Raw genomic sequence first — 20,878 nt, 5'->3', positions numbered from 1 at the left:
GTGAGGTTGCCAGGTTTGGTAATTCTTGCTGTACAGAACACCTGAGCTCACCAAATGCATCCGACAACACATGCTTTATGTGAACATGCTGCGCAGAAGTGCTGCGTGAATGAAATAGAACTGATGAAATTGTTCCAACATGCAACTCGACGAATTGTCTTTTACATTGTTTTTACATTTCTGTTTGTGTGTGGAATAAAGGAACAGGACACAAGGTGGTAAATAGTGAGCTTTAGAGGGGTTTCATCAAAAACAACACACACACACAGAAACAATACACAAATTGTAGATTCTTTTTCGTCTTATGTCTCATCCATATTGTGACATATCTGGGGAAAAAACATCTTAAACCAGCTGAATTCTGGCCGTTGCTTTGCTGCATCTGTGCTGTGAACATCTGTGGCTGTGTGCTGGAGTGAATGAACATTAAACGTTCAGGCTTCTCATTTAGTTTCTGCAATATATTTATCTGTTAATATTTTAACCCAATTGATACACATAATTAAAAACTGCATTCGTTATTTTCTGGCTACCTGGGGGCAGCAGAACAAGCCTTTAACATGAAAACAGTCACTTATGTACAAATGCAGCCAACACAGAACAGCATCCTTCATGTATATGTCTGCGTTTTGCATTTATGTGTCTGACTGTCTTTGTGTCCAGGTGGAGTGGGAGTCATATCCGCTGGGGTCAGCCATTTAGACTGAGACATGTGACCACAGGGAAGTATCTCAGTTTGATAGAGGACAAATCTCTGCTGCTGATGGACAAAGAGAAAGCTGATGTCAAGTCTACAGCCTTCTGCTTCAGGTCTTCCAAGGTACAGAGACAACAACATCCACGGCCTCTGTCTGTGAAGGATGTGGTGTGTTAGTGCTTCATAATGGAAGGAACATCTCTGTATTTAACTGTATATTTTGATAGACTCACATGTCCAAGTGACTTATCCTGTACAATAGTTCAAGTACAAGCAATCTTTTTGCAGAAGAGGTTGTAAGGTGTTACAGTATTAACATCATGCAGCTCTTTGTAACCACAGTGAATGGAGTCTGTGGTAGGAGCATGATATATTTATGACTGCTCATCTTCTGCTTGTCTGCTCAACGTGGATGACTGATCTGAACTCACTGACTTTCAGCAGGGATAAGATTAAGAATAACTTCAATAAGAACTTTATTCAAAGAGCACTTTGATTAACAAAGTGACAAAAGTACTATAAAGAGTGAAACAACCGGGTGAAACAATAAAACACACTCAAATAATGAGACCAGATGAGAATATTAACAGTAAAACAGCAAAAAACAAATAAAAGCCAAACAGGTTCAAGTGGCCCAAATTAAAAACTTAACTCAAAAAAACTTATCTTAACTTTTTTAGAAGTGATTTAAAGGATGGAACAGATTTGGACAGCTAGAGATGCTCATGCTGAGGGGCACAGAGAGTTCCAGTCACCCCTAGTAAGGCAGCAGGTGGCTGGAACCAGCCTGAGGGTACCTGACTGAGGCTAGACTGTGGCTCGTGAGGGGTTAACATCTCAGCAGTGTAACTCGGAGCGTGTTCATAGCCTCAGAAGTTATTTGTGATTTTTGTGAAAGTGATTTTTGGTCATTTTTGCTTGAAAGATGACTCATACTGTTAATCAGCGATGATTTCTGTTGATCAACTAATCTCACTGAAACTAATTACTAATTACTCACTTTGAGCTGTGCTGTTATTTTACCACAATGAGGTGGTAAAAAAATACTTAAAAAAAGAGAAATTTAACACCTTAATAATATATCAAATTCTGCTGAGGCCCTGTTTGTATGTGTGCCGTCAAACTAGTGGTTACACATCTGTCCTATTATCCAAACATGGACCCAGTGGTCACCACAGGTTCTATTCACTGTCTCACTTGCATTGGCCAGTGTTGTGAATTAGTGAATGAAAATGTTTCGGGTTATTACTGATCAGTCAGTATAACATGTGAAAACCCTTCAATCGTAATCTTTTAAAAGCTAAAATTCTGCACCCAGAAACCCAGAAATCACTGGGATCTTAATAATGAACTGATGTCCTTCGAAGCGACCCTGTCCGTCATCTCATGCAGCATGCATTGATTCTAGCATTCAGTTTGTTTCTACCTTCCTCTCTCCTTCAGGAAAAGTTGGATCCAGGTGTGAAGAAGGAGGTGGATGGGATGGGCGTTCCCGACATTAAGTATGGCGACTCCGTGTGTTACATCCAACATGTCGACACCTGCCTGTGGCTCACCTACCAGACTGTTGATGCCAAGTGTGCTCGCATGGGCGGAGTACAGAGAAAGGTAGCATACGTCATTAAACCAGACTGCACATTGAGCGCTTTTTATCACATTTGTCTGCTTTTGTGTAACTTCAGCCCATGTAGGGGTTGCTGTATACCAAGAAGTTGATTAGATGTGACAGCTAGTGTGACAGGTGAATGCATCCATGTTTGCAACGAGTCGATATGAAGCTTTAAGTGTTTTTCTAAACAATTTAGTATATCATATGGTAAAGAAGAGAAAGAAATGACACTGGCAACAAGGAATGCACAAACACTTCAAAATGGAGCTACCACTGTCTTTTGAAAATGCTGTACTTGGATTAATTCAGTGTTATTTTAAGGTCAGTAGTCACGTTTTTTCATTCAGTCGCTTCTTATGCTAGGCCATCATGCACCATGAGGGTCACATGGATGACGGACTGACGCTGTCTCGGTCACAACACGAAGAGAGTCGCACTGCCAGAGTCATCCGCAGTACTGTGTTTCTGTTCAACCTATTCATCAGGTGGATTATCACACACACACACACACACACACACACACACACGTACTGTAGATGTGTAATGCACATAAACACAGCCGGCAAGAGACACCATAGAAGAGAATGGTAATCAGACACTAGCAGAGGTGGAGGCTGCACTGTGTGTCAGGTAGGATTAACCAGCAGCAGCATAATAATCTGAAAAGTTAAAGTGACATCATGTGATTAACAGGGATTTATTGCAGCAAATAGTGATGAACTTTGTGGGCTTTGCACATTTAATCTAAGCAGGTGGAGAAATTCAACAGGAGCAACATCATTAAAACAGCTGGCCACCTATATCACCGTCCTGTGTGTACATCAACTATAGAACAAACATCCTGCAATTTCCCTTGCATGCTAGGAAAGTTCCTCATTTCGTGATCATAATAGAAAAGTCATCATAATGGGGCCGTCCCTACCAATGTGTGAGACGAGTTTGTTGCAATTTCCCTTGAATGGCAGCAAAATGAAGCCGAGGGGAATTCTTGCTGCTCTGGAGTGAATATGAGACAAGATGCTTATAGTAACTTAATTAAAAGCAAATATCCCGCACTTACAATAATATACCCAGTGCATGTGGCAGCAAGCATGCTGCATTCTGCTTTAATGTCCTTTTAATTTGAGGAGAGAACTGCCTCCTTCAGTGAATGTGTGGCGGGATGCTGCGGAGTAGCTCACCGCAAGAGGAGAATTCTTATCTCTGAAAGGCAACACGCAGCTGTAGTCACATGCAGTTGCTGCTCAGCCAGTCATCTGTAGTGATTCACAAAAAACACAAATAGATGAGCTTTCAACTCCTGATGGAGACATAACTTGTAAATGTAAATATGACTAATAAACCATCAATAAGCAGACGTTCTGTAAAGCCCCAAATTAAATGTTTCCCCCAACACTGAGCTGCACTATCATCAGACTAGACATGTGCTCTCTGCACTGAGATCAGATTCACATCTCAATACCAACAATTATGTCACAAAAAGTAAAGATTACATTTTTTAAAGACAGCTTTTTATGAGCATCCAACAAGAAGAACTGTCTACAAATGAAGGACATTGTTTTAAAAAGTCTTCACAGGGGAGATGTGAGGAGAAACAAGAGAAACATATAAAGAGTGTTACTGTCACTGAAAAATAAACTGGAAGATGCACTGCGGACACACATCTGTATTTCTAGAGGGTTCACCCCCATCATCTGGCTTGTCTGCAAGCCATTTTAATAGACGTGACTGTATCTTAAACATTGTACCCAGCACATTAGTTTTGGAAACATCACATCCATAAATCAAACCAATGAAGAGCAGCAGGGAGGTGCACATAAAGAGTCTGCTAAAACTGCCAAGCTTGTCACAACCAACAAGCTCAGCCTAAACACAGTGAGAGCCAGCAGCCAGATAGCCAGGATTAGGATCAGAGGAGTACCAGTGAGAACTTATCTCACTATAAAGACATCCTCTGTGCTGTATGTGTGCTCTGCAGGGGTCTGGACACACTAAGGAAAAAGGGGAAGAGCACCACTCTTGATCTACCAATAGATTCAGTCAGTCTGAGTCTGCAGGATCTGATTGGCTACTTCCAACCACCCGGAGACCACCTGGAACATGAAGACAAGCAGAACCGGCTTAGAGCTCTGAAGAACCGGCAGAACCTCTTCCAGGAGGAGGTAGGGAATGCCTGTCTGTCTATCTGTCTGTCTGTGTGTCTGTCTGTGTGTCTGTCTGTCTGTGTGTGTGCGTTGTTTACCTAAATACTGATGAATATGAAGTTGGATTTCCTAATCCGAATCTGTTTTTGATTATAACAAATGAATTCTTAGGTCAACTACAACTAACAGTGCTACTCAAAGCACTTTTTGTCACAAGATTGAACTCTTGGAATTACGTTCGTCTGTGTACATGCACCTTTTAGCCATTAAATTTGTTACCCATGGCATCTGTTTTCACAGTTTTGTTGATAACCTTCATGTAGAGTTCAAATAATAGGTATGTTGTCCTATGTAATTAGTGATTTTTCAAAATATATCACACAGAAACCAGTGAAAAAGGTTCACTTCATGTTTAATTTGAAATTCTTTGCCATTTTAATCTCTGTCACAGTGGTGTGTAATCACTCTGTTTATTTTTTTGCTTGTTCTGTTAGTTCTTTTTTTCGAAATTTGAAAAAGGACCACATGAGCTTTAAAAACCCAGTGCTGCGTACACGACATTTATCAGTGATGGGTGTTCATTACACTGTGATAATGCTGCATGGATACCGTGTCCTGTTTACATGAACATGTAAAATAACTGCGGCCTTGACAAAGTGTACAAGACTGCAAATGTGTCAAGTGGGAATGCAGCCTTTCTCCGGGATTTGTGACTGCAGAGGAGAACCTTTTATCGGCAAGCTGGGCCTTCACACTGTTAGCGGCTAAAATGTACTGCTATGCACTCTCTCTCTTATCGACTTGCTTTGATTATGATTATCTGAATCCGGCTGAATAAATCAGTGAAACCAGCACCCTGTGTGTCTGTAGGGGATGATCAGCCTGGTATTGGAGTGCATTGATCGTCTCCACGTCTACAGCAGTGCAGCTCATTTTGCTGAGGCAGTAGGAAGGGTGGCAGGAGAGGCCTGGAGCTCCATCCTCAACTCCCTCTACCAACTACTGGGTACACATGCACACACGCACTTGCACACAATGATATGATAGCGGCAAAACAGATCATCTTAAGCCACATCATAGGAGGGGCTTCGCGGAAAGTCATCAATTTAAATTGATATTGACATTATTAAAAGAGATGAAAATGCACTTTTGGTCAAGTAAAAAATGTTCAACACAGATGTGGAAATGAGGAGAAAAGGAAAAGCTGTTGCTACAGTTTTACCATCATGACATCATAGCAGCACCTCGTCTTGTTCCTCCTCTTCTGTCCGTTGTCCTGTCCCCTCTCATCGTGTCCTCTCCTGTCCTCCTCCCAGCTGCTCTGATCAGAGGAAACAGAAAGAACTGTGCTCAGTTCTCTGGTTCGTTGGACTGGCTCATTAGCAGACTGGAGAGACTGGAGGCCTCCTCTGGTAGGTCAACTTGCCTTTAACGAGGTTTCTGCCTTCTCGAGACACAACAGCAGGAGGGAGAAACTGCAGAGCACAAACGCAAACAAACTCTTTCTTGATGAGTTGACTTCCTGGGAGTAATACCTGCCATGCTGTTTGAGCTATTCAGAATACATAGCCTGATGCACTGAGGCTGTTCCACATCAGGAAGCATCTTCTGTTCATGATATAACATGGTATAATCAATTACACTACAAAACAAGTCAACCTGATTGTGCAACTCAACACTTTACTGCATTTGATGCCAACACAGCTACAGTCAGACTTCCTCTATCTTCCCTCAGACTGAGGAGCTACTTTTAGCACTAAAGTTTGATAGTGACACACCCCTTATTGTTTGGAGTTTCTCCCATCTCAACCAGTTAGTAGCCAGTTCTAACCTTACTAAGATTTGTGAATATGGTCCCTGGTTTTAAATGCTTTCTATGCATATGTAGGTATTCTTACCATACATACTTTGTCTTTCTAGGTATACTAGAGGTGCTTCACTGTGTGCTGGTGGAGAGTCCTGAGGCACTGAACATAATCAAAGAGGGACACATCAAATCTATTATATCTCTGCTGGACAAGCATGGGCGCAACCACAAGGTGCTCTTGTACAGTGCATGCACATTATATCTTCATGTATATCAAAAGTTTCACACCTTGAAATCAGTTTCAAAGTTGTTGCAAATAATCAGCATATTTGTTTGTGTGTGCTGTGAAAAGGCTTCCAGGAATCTGTTGGCAGAACCTGAGGCAGCTGAGAACACAGTGCTGGATGAGCAGAACTGCCGCAAATAGTGATTTGAAACTTTAGGCACTGTCCTCAGCTTAGCTATAGCCTGTCCAATCACATCATTCTATCAACAATCCTGCAGTTCAGTCTGCATGCCAAGACGTGTTTGTGTGTGTGTGTTCATGCTGTAACAGAGACATATTCAGAGATCTGACATATTTTCTGCTGTGTGTGTACCATCTAGGTTCTAGATGTGTTGTGTTCGCTGTGTGTGTGTCACAGCGTGGCAGTGCGCTCCAACCAGCACCTGATCTGTGACAACCTGCTGCCAGGACGAGATCTGTTACTGCAGACCCGCCTGATCAACCACGTAAGCAGGTATACACACACACACACACTCACTCACTTAATGGTATATGTGGTGTTCACAGCATTGAAAGATTACATTTTTTTAAAAATTCAACACAAATGCTTGCGCACTTTAAGATCATGCACAAAAGTTGTCATTCTAGCCGACGAGATGGTGATTTTCAGGCTTTCCATTCCAGATGGCTCACTGACAGTCTCTCTTCTGCTTCTCCCTCCCAACAGCATGCGTCCGAACATCTTTCTGGGAGTCAGCGACGGCTCTGCTCAGTACAGGAAGTGGTATTACGAGCTGATCGTAGATCAAGCGCTGCCGTTCATCACAGCGGAGGCCACTCACCTCAGGGTGGGCTGGGCCAACACCAGTGGCTACGCACCCTACCCCAGCGGGGGGGAGGGGTGGGGAGGCAACGGGGTGGGTGATGACCTCTACTCCTACGGCTTTGATGGACTCCACCTCTGGTCAGGTGAGGTGTGTGTGTGTGTGTCTGTGTGTATCAAGTGAAATGATGTTAGTGTAGCAAGGCATGGCTGGTACCTCTACATCTATATAATAACCAGCTAAATAATGTTTGTACATCTTTCTGCATAGCAGTAAATTAGAGCAAGCTAATTTACACATTTTCCAATTAATATCATGTCACTAACATTCCATGAAAAGCATTTGCTGCATATGCTTTGATGTGATTCACAAACTGGAACTCAAATTCAGACTAAAAGTCAAACTGTCTTACTGTGCAGGCTGCATTGCACGGACTGTTAACTCACCCAATCAGCACCTTCTGAGAGCAGAGGATGTGGTGAGCTGCTGCCTGGACCTCAGCGTGCCCAGCATCTCCTTCAGGATCAACGGCCAGCCCGTTCAGGGCATGTTTGAAAACTTCAACTCGGATGGCCTCTTCTTCCCTGTGGCTAGCTTCTCTGCTGGAGTCAAGTCAGTGCTTCACACAAAACAAAATTCAGTTCCTGTCTGTGCCCCTCATGTCAGAGGAAGCTTCAGTGTAGTTTGTCTGCCCATCAAACACATAACCATAGATGTTTCAAAAAGGTGGTACAGTAAATGCAGGCAAAAAGTCGAATTTTATCTCATATGTTTAATAATCAGCCGTAAGCTCTTTGACTGACTGACCACATGTAAAATAGATTCACTTATTTCTTGCTAAAATACACAGCGTGTTTTTTCCTCTACCAAGAATCATTTGTAGAATTAAGGTTTCGTGTCACACAATTAAATAAACATATGTTACAAGGTGCATTGAACGACTGGTTAAAAGTACGTCTGCAAAAAAAAAAAATAGACGCTAACAATCCAGAGGACAAACTACTAGAATTAGTAAGTAAGAGTAAAGGAAATTGACACCAAAACAACATGCATTCATTACATGTCTACATTTTGATGTGAATTATTATTTACTGAATAGTATTCTTAGATTCATATCTTTCAGCTGAATTACCAGATGTGTCTGGTAAATTGTGCAGAAAGCTGAAATCTGAAAAGTAATGCTGATCAAACAGGTTAGCTGACTGACTTCCTGGGTTTGGTGTTTTACAGACTGGTGAAGGTGAATTAATAAATAAATACATGTTTCCTTGTTGAACCATATTCTTTCCCCCTTGATTCCTCCATACTGCAGGGTGCGTTTCCTCCTCGGGGGTCGTCATGGGGAGTTTAAGTTCCTCCCTCCTCCGGGTTATGCTCCTTGCTATGAGGCGGTGCTGCCCCGGGAGAAGCTGAAGCTGGAGCCCAGTCAGGACCAGACTGCAGCCCGAGACCTGCTGGGACCCACAGTCACCTTGAGCCAGGCAGCATTTACCCCTACACCTGTGGACACCAGCCAGGTGCAGACCACTGAGAGGAGTGGTCATTTATAGAGACCCAAAATGTTCAATAATACATGAGACATTTTCAATACACACAGACACAATATATAATATAACCGTGAAATACATTTTTTAATCTTTCATTAAATGTTATTGATTTTTTATTTCATGTCCATGCCAGTGTTTTCTGTCTGATCAGAACAACAGGAGAGCCGTTTCCGAAGCGATTTAAAGAAGTTGTTTGCCTGTGTTTGTGTGTAGATTGTGCTGCCACCTCACTTGGAGAGGATCCGGGAGAAGCTTGCCGAGAACATCCATGAACTGTGGGTGATGAACAAGATCGAACTGGGCTGGACTTACGGTGCAGTGAGTATCAGACAAACAGCTCGCTACTGTATACGCAACACTGATGAAGCCCCTTTCAAACATATTCCTCCTTACGTACAACTAACGGCAATTTAACATGTTGGCCACACATTTTTGATGATGCTTTGAACATCTGAGATTATAGCAGTCTGTCACCTCATCCTGCCTGTGTTGTATTTTGACTTTGGCACAGCTGCAGCCACAGGAGAGTTATCTCTTGTTGCCCGGTCAGTAATTCCGATACAACATACACATATATATATATCACGGTCAGTGGTGAAGCCTGTTGGAGAGTCGGGGATGACTAAAATTGAATTTACCTTAATGTAACATGCGCCCAGGTATCCCCTGGTTCTGTGTCCTAAGATGAAAGAGTGCCAAGCCACACGTTCCCTCACTGTACTAACCTTTTGTATGCGTGTGTGTGTGTGTGTGTGTGTTTCAGGTGCGAGATGATAACAAGCGTCAGCACCCCTGTCTGGTTGAGTTCTCCAAGCTTCCTGAACAAGAGCGAAGCTACAACTTACAGATGTCTCTGGAGACTCTCAAGTAATGCATCAGTGCAGTGAGCAACATACGATATGACATTTAGATCAAATATTAATCTGTGACACCATTAAGCCCTGATAACACATCACATGTTCACACTGTACTGTACATTGGCAATCTCTTAGGTTCCTTTCTGTGGACTAGGCAGTGAACTCAGTGTGTTTCCATGTACTATGTAGGAGTTTGGGTCAAAGTCAGACACCTATACAGTAAATTGTGTGTTTGTGTGTGTTACAGAACCCTCCTGGCCTTGGGTTGCCATGTTGGCCTTGCAGATGAACATGCTGTAGAAAAAGTAAAGAGCATGAAACTTTCCCCAACGTAAGTCAACCGTCAGTTAAGTAAAGATAATATTTAGATGACCAGAGCACCAGAGGCTGTTGGACATCAGTGCATGAAGGTTGTTGAGCAGCTGGCTAGCTAACGATTCAGTGATTCAACTCTATCTGTGCAGCTATGAGTTGTCCAGTGGTTACAAACCTGCTCCTCTGGACCTGAGTCACATCAAACTGACCTCCACCCAGGAAGCCATGGTGGACAAACTGGCTGAGAATGCACACAACGTCTGGGCAAGAGACCGCATCCGCCAGGGCTGGACCTATGGCATCCAACAGGTTGGAGTCTCATGCTGTGAAATGCTGGGCACTGTGTTTGTCTGTGGGTTTGTCTTCGTGTTGAGACAGACGGACATGACTTTGTGTTTCCAAATTGTTGAAGAGCAGATTCACAGGATGGCGGCTGTGGTCTGCTTTAGAGGTCTGTAAGCAAGGCAGGACCCAACAAGCCCCAACATTTTTTTTCAACAGACAGGCCTCAGGTCAGACTTGGGCTCATTTAACTTCTTTCTTTTCATTGTGGCCGTAAAATGTGCAGAGCACACATAGGCCACCATATGAATTATCGTTACGTTGGTATTACATGGTATACAGTATTATAAATATTAAACATACCCATTTTATTTACATGTATTTTATTCATATGCATTACATGCATATTGCTCAAGTGCATTACACATGACAGTTCAGTTGACTATGAGAAGCTGGATCATGTAGCTTGGCTGTATTCTCTACTGCACTATGCTTCTCTGTAATGGACAGTCTGTATTAATGTTTGTTGGCACGATTGTTGGTGGCACTGGTAGTGATGTTTGAGGCCAATAATAAAGAGTGGCGTGTGCGTGTTCTTGCATGTATCAGAGAGAGCTTAAAGTGATATGAGTGTCGATCTTCTTGGGCTGGGGCCAGGCTCGGGCTGGAATTACTGGCCTGTGCAGACCTATAGTCTGCTTCAATCCCTATCCCTATATATTTGTGCGTTGCTGTTCTGTCTCTTAATTCACAGTGTGTGAGTCAAGGCTGAAGTCAGTCACTTTACTGGTGGAAAGTATAGTATATTTACCTGTACCATTTTCAGGTACTTGTACTTTGCATAATTGCTTCTATTTTATGCTAATATTGTACTTTTTACTCCACCACATTTCTACAGATGTGGCCATGAGAGATGGCAGGAAAATGAAACAAAATTAAATCAAATTAAAAGTACTAGTTTCATTGCATGCTAAGTTTTTCCATGTACTGTAAACATAGATTCTGATTCTGAAATGTGATGCAGTGTTATAGACTATACCACTCAGCAGCACATAAAGTTAAAAGAAGCTATAAAGTTGAAATCAGCTCCACCTCAACCTGCTACAACTTTGAATACACTGCTAATACTTCATATACTTCATATGTTTTGGCTATACGTCTTTATATTGAGGCCATTCACAATATTCATCCCTTCAAATTGTGTGTAATTCTAGTATTATCACTGAAATCCTTGATTTGAGGAGCTGTAAATATCCCACTGAAGTGGCATGTCAGCATGTTCAGAATTTCGTAGGCGTCAGTACTCTTCAAAATCAGCTGAGACTGGCTTGATCTTCACACAGAAGAAGAGAAGGACGGCCTTCGTTCAACTCATCTCAGACAGTTATTGGCTCCTCTGGTTGCCAGGCTCCATGTGTCATACCGTGATTGGTCTCTGGAAGTTTTACTGCAATGGAACATGTGGACCTTTGTTGATGTTTCCAGACCGTTTTTGTCGTAGTGTTATTGATCTGTGCATCACTGAGAGTCATGATTGGTGAGTAACCTCAATGTAGCGTTCACTTTGAAATGGTTGTTTGTCCGCTGTTGGTGTTTATTGTGCCTACTGTTGTGATGGTATTGTGAAGTGGTTTGCATCAATCGATTTATGAGAACCTAAGCTTTCTAACGGTGTATAGTATGAATATGAACGTACATTGAACCAGTATCCTAAATGGCACTTTTCCCACTAGCGCACCAGTATGTTCTTTTCCAGTTCCTGCTTGTCACAGCAGTAGTGTGAAGTCGACACATGCTGATGAACAATTGGTACCTTTTATTAACAAAAGAATTTACCCTCCCTCAAGGAACGGACCTGCAAGATTCATGGAGCATGAGCACAGGAATACTGAGTGACAGTCGGGGGGCCTAAGCCATGTTATTAATTTATGACCTGCTTTTACAGATTGGTCATGGCACCGACCTGCAACTGACCCTTTTAAGAGTCAATATTCTCTGAACTGGACTTCATCAAAGGCTAACACAGGAGACAAAGGACAAATACATTTACTCTGCAATGCAGAGCTAAATGTACAAACCCCTAATTAACTGTTTCCTTATGTGAAGAAATTAAATGTACAATATTTATAAAAAGCATGGATTACCATTTTGTTGTAGCTGATGCAAACCTTTTTTAGTGGTATTATTGATAATCTGAGGAACAGTTTCATTAGTGCAGGCTCTTGTTCAACCCTAATTACACATTTCAAAGAATATTCTAAATTAATGTGTGTTTTGTCTTAACCTCAAACATATGTCTAAATGTTACTTGATATTATTACGATGTGTATGATAGATGCTTTATGTCCTCCAAATATTGTTGATTAAATGGTGTGTTTAGACTCTTTGAGTAGATATTGACAGGAAATCAGTGTAAAACTGAGATCAGATCTCTCACAGGCCACCCTCAGAGTGCAAAAGGTTCTCTTTAGTCCACACCTCATCTACTCTTCAGCTCAGTCTATTGACTTCAGAGCTTTTCCGCCTTGTCCCAGGTGAGCAGGCCACTGACCTGATCATCAGCTGAATCCTGAGCCACGCTGAGAGTGCTCAAGACATCCAGCTTACTTAAAAGGAAGAAACCTTCTTCTTCTCTACCTCTTTACTTTCTACCCCCTACCCGAACCAGGGTCTGCAACCCCACACCCTGCTTTTATTGGTGCAGTTGGTGAGAGGCAGGGGTAGATGATGGTAGTGCGGCACTTGGCAGTTACATGTGGCATCTAGGCCTGTAGTAGCATTGTAGCAGCTAACAATGGCTAAAGCGGTGGTAGTATGATAGTATCTTAGCAGTTAGTATTGGCATCTAGCAGTTAACATTAACATAATAGGTGAATCTAACTATATTGTCTTCTTCTGTTCTTCTTAGGAGTTAGCAGTTAGCATTTAGCATTAGCATTAGCTAAATGGTAGCATTGGTACTGGCCACTACCTGTAGCATCTTCTAAACAGGCCTGGGTCAGTTGAACGTGGCAGTGCTGTTTGGATTGTCTAGGAGCAGTGTGAACTGGCACTGGGGGGGGGATGCCGGAGTTCACCGCCTAGCCTCCTGGAGGTGTAGTGGGACTAAGTAGGCGAAACGCTGTTGAAGGGAGGTTTCCACCTGATGACCCCCAGAGACGTGTTATGAATCACTGCTCTTTGGCATGTATAGAGGCAGATTAGAGCTCCAAGGTTCTTCACTGAGAATGAATCCTCTTTTTGAGCACAAGTATCTTGTGTTTAAGTCAGAACTATGAAGCATTCTGTGGTAAGTAGTAATAAATCTTTCTTTTCTATAGACCTAGTTATGTGAGTTTGTGTGTTTGTGTGTAATTATGACAGTCACTGTACTCAACTGAAGAACTTCGTAGCAATCATCAGTTTGAGACCCAATTACTTATTTGGTTATCATGGTAAATTTAATGTTCTGTTATTTAAAATAAATACCATTTCTGATAGCCAGAAGTAAGTGTGAATCAGCTACTTCCTCATTCCTCATACAATCATTTTAACTTCCTTCAAGGTAAACCATTCTATACAAACGCAGACAATTTAATAAGTAGACAGAGCTTCCAGGACCGAAGAGTGAAGCCAATGTGGAATTTCCTTAAAACTGCATTCTTTCTAATGGCCAGCATGGGGTGGCTTTACTGGTTGCAAGAAGAAATTCAGTAGTATGGAACCTTGTGAGAAAAAAATTTCACTCAATTTATTACCTCAGTAAATATTGGGTATGGCTGCCTTGTGATTGATAAGTCATTACCACGGTGTGTCCTCGGGTTCTCAGTCAGGTCCAATCAAGACACAGGCTTGGCAATGTATATTCATTGCAGCTCCACGCTCAGAACAGCAGTCCACAAACCAATGGGTGACATCATTTATTATACAGTCCATGGTCACAACATGAGACGCGATTTAAACTGGCACCACATCTTTTGATCATTGGGGGACTCGCCCAGGATCCTCGGCAGAGGATAAAGGTACTACATCGATTCAAGCAAATGTAACCAAGCTCATGATAGTATGCCATCAAACTAAAATGTGTCCACTCAAATTAGCAAACTGTCAACAAAAAATAACTGCGTGGTGAATGAAGCCAAAAGACAATGTTACTTGTAATTACTTGAAATGTGTGCTGGTTAATTGTGTGTAAAGAAAGAAAGGGAAAAAATCAAAAATATTAACAATCAATATTAATAGTAATCCAGTCATACATACAGTACATGTGAGTCTAATACAAGTCACCAGTTTGAGAGCCCATCTCTAATCTAATGGCATTAGACAGGGGGCGATCTGACAAACACCTGTAACTGTTGCATGGGGCCAATCACAGCCAGACCATCCCAGTGTGGAGGAATCCTGCTCCCCAGTCAAGCAGAGGAGCACTAACTTTAAACAAAGAGGGAAAAGACCAGGAGCTGTAGAAGGAAGGCAAATCAGATTGTGAGATGACACTGGCAGCTGGATTTGTGAACTGGCAACCCAGAGTGTAGGTTGCTTGTTTTTCCTTGCAGACAGTATCACCATTTGGCAGTACTCTGAGTGACTCATGTAAAACAGTAGAGATAGAATGCTTTGCCCAGTTCTGGCTAGAAATAATGATTATTTCCATGCAGAAAGAAAACAAATGTCTTTATTTGTCTTCTGCACTGCTGGAGCTAAAAGGGATTGTCTTGCTCAAGGGCACCTGAGCGATGGTAATGAGTGGGCCTCCGAGCACTAATGTTTCACTTTTCCCACTCAGCACTTCATTTCTATAGAGTCACTGCTTGTTTCCTTTTTATTCTTCTGTCCCCTCTGTTGTCTCAGGATGTGAAGAACCGCAGAAACCCTCGTCTGGTCCCCTACGTTCTGCTGGATGAGAGAACCAAGAAGTCCAACAAAGATAGTCTGAGAGAGGCTGTCAGGACTCTGCTGGGATATGGATACAACCTGGAAGCTCCTGACCAGGACCACGGTACAATACCAGACCTTCATTGTATCACTGTGTTCAGTGACTTGGCATCTTAAGGATTTTTTAATGTGTTGTATGATCATTTTTGTTTCGTCCAGCAGCTCAATCTGACCTCAGCAACATGTCTGCTGAGAGGTTCCGCATTTTCAGGGCAGAGAAAACATACTGCGTTAATGCAGGGAAGTGGTACTTTGAGCTGGAGGTAAGAGGAGATATGACAGTGTTGCTCTGACATTTATCAGCCATTGGTTGACACACATTTTAAAGCTTACAGTGATTTTATTTAGAGGGAAAAAAGGACACATTAAAATGTTAACTAAGTATTTTGTTCAACTTAAAACCCTCTGCAATGGCCAGTTCTGATCTATGGTGTGCTGGATGTTACACTGGCATGAACTTTTACTGTCACTGTGAACTGGATATTAACATATTCTTATGTCTCCTTCAGGTGTTAACAGCAGGAGAGATGAGGGTGGGCTGGGCTAGGCCAGGTTGCCTCCCAGACCAGGAGCTGGGATCTGATGACCAGGCCTTTGTCTTTGATGGCTTCAAGGTAGCTGGATTTTTCTTTCCTTTACCCATTTGTTGAGTTTCTTGGCACTGCAGTGGAACTAGTTCTATTTTTAATTTATTGGTCAAATTAGTCATAAATGGGGAACGTTTTTTTTCCAAGGTCCAGCGCTGGCACCAGGGTAATGAGCACTTTGGGCGAGCTTGGCAGACGGGGGATGTGGTTGGCTGCATGGTGGATCTGAACGAACACACCATGATGTTCACACTTAATGGAGAGGTGCTGCTGGATGACTCTGGATCTGAGCTGGCTTTCAAGGATTTTGAAGTTGGTGGAGGTCAGCACTATGTTATTTACTACGTACACACATGCATGCAACTGTAACTGGAGACACAACCCTAACACTACACTACTTTGTAGCCTTGACTAGCAACAAGGCTGCAAAGTGAATCATACACAGGATTCCAAATACTGAAGAGATTAAATCCTCCTGGTTCTTTCGTAAACCCTTTGAAACAAGAGTCATGCCAATTATACAGCAAGGACCTTCACTACCTTCTTATTATCAGTAATGTTGAAGCTTAGTAGCTCCATAGTAGTCTTCTCTCTGTAATTCTGGTCTTTGATGTAAGGCCCCTGTGAGCGGATTTGTCTGAACATTTTAAGATGAAAGGACACTGGCCCTGCCTGCAGTCGGCTGTGTGACATGGAATTGTAAAGCAGTGCTTTCTAACACTCAGAAGATATCTCTCCAATTTCTCATTTGACCAGGATGAATATTGAGTTGCACAAATGCTCCATTAAATAGTTTCTCTGTGCATAGTGTTATAGGTAGAACTGCACAAAAAGTTCCATCTATGCGATTTCTTCTGTCTCCAGGTTTTATCCCAGTGTGCAGTCTGGGTGTGTGTCAGGTGGGGAGGATGAACTTTGGTAAAGACGTCAGCACTTTGAAGTACTTCACCATCTGTGGCCTGCAGGAAGGCTACGAACCGTTCGCCGTCAACATGAACCGGGACGTCACCATGTGGCTCAGCAAGCGGCTGCCTCAGTTTGTATCTGTCCCCACCAACCACCAGCACATAGAGGTAATAGCAGTCGCCTGCAGTGCACACTCAGGACCATGTAGCTAGCTGGCTGAGACTGAAATGCTATCCCTTCAGATACATTTAAGTTCATATCTAAATAATGTTCTGTCTTCATGCCAAACTGATCGTACAGACAAAACGAATGACTCTGCCTCTGCTTTCAGGTGACAAGGATAGATGGGACAGTGGAGTCGTGTCCTTGCCTAAGGGTCACCCAGAGGTCATTTGGCTCACAGAACAGTTACACTGACATTACCTTCTACAGACTGAGCATGCCCATAGAGTGTTCAGAATCCTTCTCCAGGTCCCCAGCAAGCGAGAGCCTCTTCTCACCAAAGAGGGTAACAGTACCACAAACATTTCCTGAACACGTACAGTCTACACACATATGACACATAGATATACTGACTGTGACCGACAGATGCTTTGTGTGTAGCACGCACTCAAACACAATCCATCTGTTGTAGAGGTAAGATCTTAAGCCCAAGCCCAAGCCCAAGCCGGGCCGGGTCGGGCCTAAAATGTCAATCATTACGTTCGGGTCGGGCTTCTCTCTTGCTGACTTTTTTTTTTTTTTTTTTAAATAAATATATGTTTATAAAAATGTATACTAAAACGATACTAAACTACGGAATACTTGTTATAAAATAAATAATTTGGATAAAACAGAGAAGGCTAAACAGGAGCCGCAGAGCCAGAGCATGCTCTGCGCACGTGAACGTCGTCCTCTTAAAATTCTTCCCCTCCGCAAGTCCGCATCTGACCTGCTGGTATCCCCGATATGGAGCAGCAAGAAGTGAAGGATAAACTAAAGACAGGGGAATGGAAAAGGCAAACATGCACGGGTAAGAGTGAGGAAAAGCTTCAAATTGATTGTTGAAAATGCTACAGAAACGTGCGCTGATAAAACTTGCGTCTCTGTCTATTATCCATCCGTCATTGTTCTTCTTTGTCTCTCTGCCTCTCTCTCTCTTAAAGTGCCGCGCTAAATTCTTAAGGACGTACTGCTGCTGTGGTTTATGGCCCAATTTTCAACCCGTCAAAATGACGGACGGCCTTAAATTTTTCCCGTCAACTCTTAAAAAAATCCGTCAATGATGGAAAATTGTCGGTTAATGTAACCTCTGCAGACACAGAAATATAAAAGATGTAAATGTTTATACAGTCTTGTTTAACTTAGATTTCGTTACAAAAGACAGGCTTTAATTTGTTATCATAAATCACCCCTTCTCCTCCCGAGTCCTCACAAATAAAATATGAAATTTCGGGTTTGCTTCGGGCTCGGGCCTGCAAATCACGTTAACTGGTCCGGCTCGGGCTGGGTCGGGCTTTAATACTCGCGGGCCTGGGTTGGGTCGGGCTGGATTTTTTGGGCCCGATCTTACCTCTAATCTGTTGGGTGTTGGTTTCCTCCACTGCAGCAGCATTTATTGTACATTCTGATGCAGCATGGTGTGTATCTCTGTACATGTATTTCAGCTGTTTTACATTCTTCATAGAACCACTAAAGACAAGCTCACCACCTTATCATTTACTGCTTACACATGTTAACGGCAGGGTTGGGTATGTGATTGGTGTGTCCTCTGCAGGAGCTGGAGGACTTTGAAACGGTGTCAGACTTTGAGGTCCTGATGAAGTCCTCTCATGGTCACAATGGTCCTAATGGACCAGAGAGAGATGAATTCAACAATCACAAAGATTATAATCAGGAAAAGCCCTCCAAGCTCAAGCAACGGTAAACTCTCCATTTCCTCATATCAACAGGAAAGATTCAACAGTTCAAAAGAACATTTGTCATCCACATACGCACTCTACTAATGTGTACCCTCCTGTCATTGTGTTTGATCACTATTTTTAAACTCTCTAAACCTAAACCAACCATCTGATCCTCCAGGTTCATGTTGAAGAGAAACAAGCCGGACAACAGCTGTCCATCCTCTGCTCGTCTGTCAGAGGAGGTGATGGCTGATGACCGAGATGAATACGAATTCCTCATGCAAGCCTCCACTGTAAGAGAGCACACATACAAATCAAATTCATAAAGCACTCACAGGCAATATACATTTCACTGACGATGTGTAGCTCCCCACTCCAAGTGGGGACAGCGTCTCTGGTTTTTAACAAATAGTATTTATCCCTGGGACTTTACAGAAGTGTTCACCCAAGTGTTCTTAATTCCATATATTTACTGTTTCATAACACGGATGTTGTGAAGCCCTTTGGGAAGAAACTGGGATTAAGGGTAATGCAATTAAACTTGGCTTGACTGCACCTCTTTCTGTGTAGCACTACTACTCAGTGCGGATCTTCCCTGGTCAGGAGCCCAGTAATGTTTGGGTGGGCTGGGTAACCTCTGACTTCCATCAGTACGACCCAGGCTTCGACCTGCACAACGTCCGAACTGTCACCGTCACCCTGGGAGATGAGAAGGGCAAAGTTCATGAGAGGTTAGTCAAGCTGCAGCCAACTGCATCTGGTGGTAAATTCACAAGTTTTTTTTTTATTTGTAATGTTATAATGTTGGGCGGGGATCGCTCCAGTCTAAGACTACAGCCTATGATTTCAGTTACATGGTGTGTGTGAATGTGTCCTCCAGTATAAAGCGTAGTAACTGCTACATGGTATGGGCTGGAGAGAGCACCAGTCCTGGTCAAGGGAGGAACAACAACGGCTTAGAGATTGGCTGTCTGGTCGACACAACAAACGGCCTGCTGACCTTCACAGCTAACGGCAAAGAGCTCAGCACATACTACCAGGTGAATATTTATGTCGCGTTACAGGCTTTTGAGTGGTCCTTTTGTTCAGTTCCTGTTTCATCTCCTTCTCCCTTCCCTACGCTTTCTGTCATCCTTCCATCTTCCCCTCCTTTTCATTGTACTTCCTACAGCCTTCCTCCCTGCCTTGTTTTTCTCTTTCTTCCTTTGCTTTTTTTGCTTTTAGTCTTAGTCCCTCTAATTACAAAACCCTGGGAACAGCTATATTGAAACTACATTATTCTATTCTCCAACACATAAAGACTGACTGAAATAACTGCGTATTTTTTTCTGTAACAGTATACATACACTGTCTGCTCTGTAGATTATCTGACTGTGTTCTCTTTTGAGACAAATGAAGAAAATAAAAGGGAGAAATGGAATGCCATATTCTTTGGTTTTGTGATGGATCCATCTCTATTTTGCATGAACTAGCTGCTCTCTGTATGTTCATATAGCCATTTTCATTTTAAGCTGAATATGCATAAAGCAGTAACATCACCGCTCTCTCATTGGCTATTAGTGTGGCTAATTAACAGTCAGACACTAGGCAGAGGCACACACACACACACACACACAAACACACACACACACACACAGCTTGAGCTTTAGGGCATTGAACAGCATCAAACGTAGCGTCGGAACTGACTGATCTTGACGCGCTGCTAACCAAACCCTGTGTGTTCTTAGCTTGTGCTGTAAGTTAGTTGTCAGAGTAAATTTGTTTCAAACATGATTTCAACTTGATTTTGGACTGCAACACAGGAATGATTGATTGTGTGTTTGGTTGAGCAGAAGTAACTAGCTAAGCTAAGCACTCTCTCCTCTCCACAGGTGGAACCCAGTACTAAGCTGTTCCCAGCAGTCTTTGCCAAGGCCACCAGCCCCAATGTCTTCCAGTTTGAACTGGGACGTATTAAGGTGACACACAAACACACATACAATTTCAAAAAAAATTTCACCATAGTACTGCTATAGCTTATTCCAACTGTCAGTTCTGAATACTTATGTAAATGGGATATTTCAGTGTTTTTTTGTAATAAATTTACAAAACACTGAAGAAACCTGTTTTCGCTTTGTCATTGTGGAGTAGTGTGTGTAGACTGATGACTGAAAAATGAATTGAATCGATTTTACGACGAGTCTGAAACATAAAGGGTCTGAACATGATCCATTTACACTTTAACAAGGCCAATGAACACTAATGTGAAATCCAACACTTGGTTTTCATAAAAAAACTGCA

At 42.5% G+C, this 20,878-nt stretch overlaps 1 protein-coding gene across 1 annotated transcript in view; it reads left to right on the top strand.

The window, feature by feature from the left end:
- The window catches only part of ryr2a (ryanodine receptor 2a (cardiac)), a 112,069-nt gene that overhangs the window by 24,631 nt on the left and 66,560 nt on the right, over positions 1-20,878 (top strand). Inside the window, exons 11-36 of the mRNA XM_041963415.1 lie at positions 664-820; positions 2,141-2,305; positions 2,670-2,791; positions 4,285-4,468; positions 5,321-5,456; positions 5,767-5,862; positions 6,371-6,489; positions 6,864-6,997; positions 7,211-7,452; positions 7,727-7,919; positions 8,620-8,824; positions 9,068-9,172; positions 9,618-9,721; positions 9,959-10,042; positions 10,176-10,335; positions 15,139-15,286; positions 15,382-15,485; positions 15,732-15,836; positions 15,957-16,131; positions 16,674-16,882; positions 17,047-17,223; positions 18,472-18,617; positions 18,777-18,891; positions 19,169-19,329; positions 19,479-19,638; positions 20,470-20,556. Of these exons, the coding sequence (XP_041819349.1) occupies positions 664-820; positions 2,141-2,305; positions 2,670-2,791; positions 4,285-4,468; positions 5,321-5,456; positions 5,767-5,862; positions 6,371-6,489; positions 6,864-6,997; positions 7,211-7,452; positions 7,727-7,919; positions 8,620-8,824; positions 9,068-9,172; positions 9,618-9,721; positions 9,959-10,042; positions 10,176-10,335; positions 15,139-15,286; positions 15,382-15,485; positions 15,732-15,836; positions 15,957-16,131; positions 16,674-16,882; positions 17,047-17,223; positions 18,472-18,617; positions 18,777-18,891; positions 19,169-19,329; positions 19,479-19,638; positions 20,470-20,556 (3,793 nt within the window). The remainder of the gene's footprint in view (positions 1-663; positions 821-2,140; positions 2,306-2,669; positions 2,792-4,284; positions 4,469-5,320; positions 5,457-5,766; positions 5,863-6,370; positions 6,490-6,863; positions 6,998-7,210; positions 7,453-7,726; positions 7,920-8,619; positions 8,825-9,067; positions 9,173-9,617; positions 9,722-9,958; positions 10,043-10,175; positions 10,336-15,138; positions 15,287-15,381; positions 15,486-15,731; positions 15,837-15,956; positions 16,132-16,673; positions 16,883-17,046; positions 17,224-18,471; positions 18,618-18,776; positions 18,892-19,168; positions 19,330-19,478; positions 19,639-20,469; positions 20,557-20,878) is intronic.

This window comes from Chelmon rostratus, chromosome 21 (genome assembly GCF_017976325.1).
Source record: "Chelmon rostratus isolate fCheRos1 chromosome 21, fCheRos1.pri, whole genome shotgun sequence".
Taxonomy (NCBI): Eukaryota; Metazoa; Chordata; class Actinopteri; order Chaetodontiformes; family Chaetodontidae; genus Chelmon; species Chelmon rostratus.
This window is presented reverse-complemented; position numbering and strand designations above follow the sequence as displayed.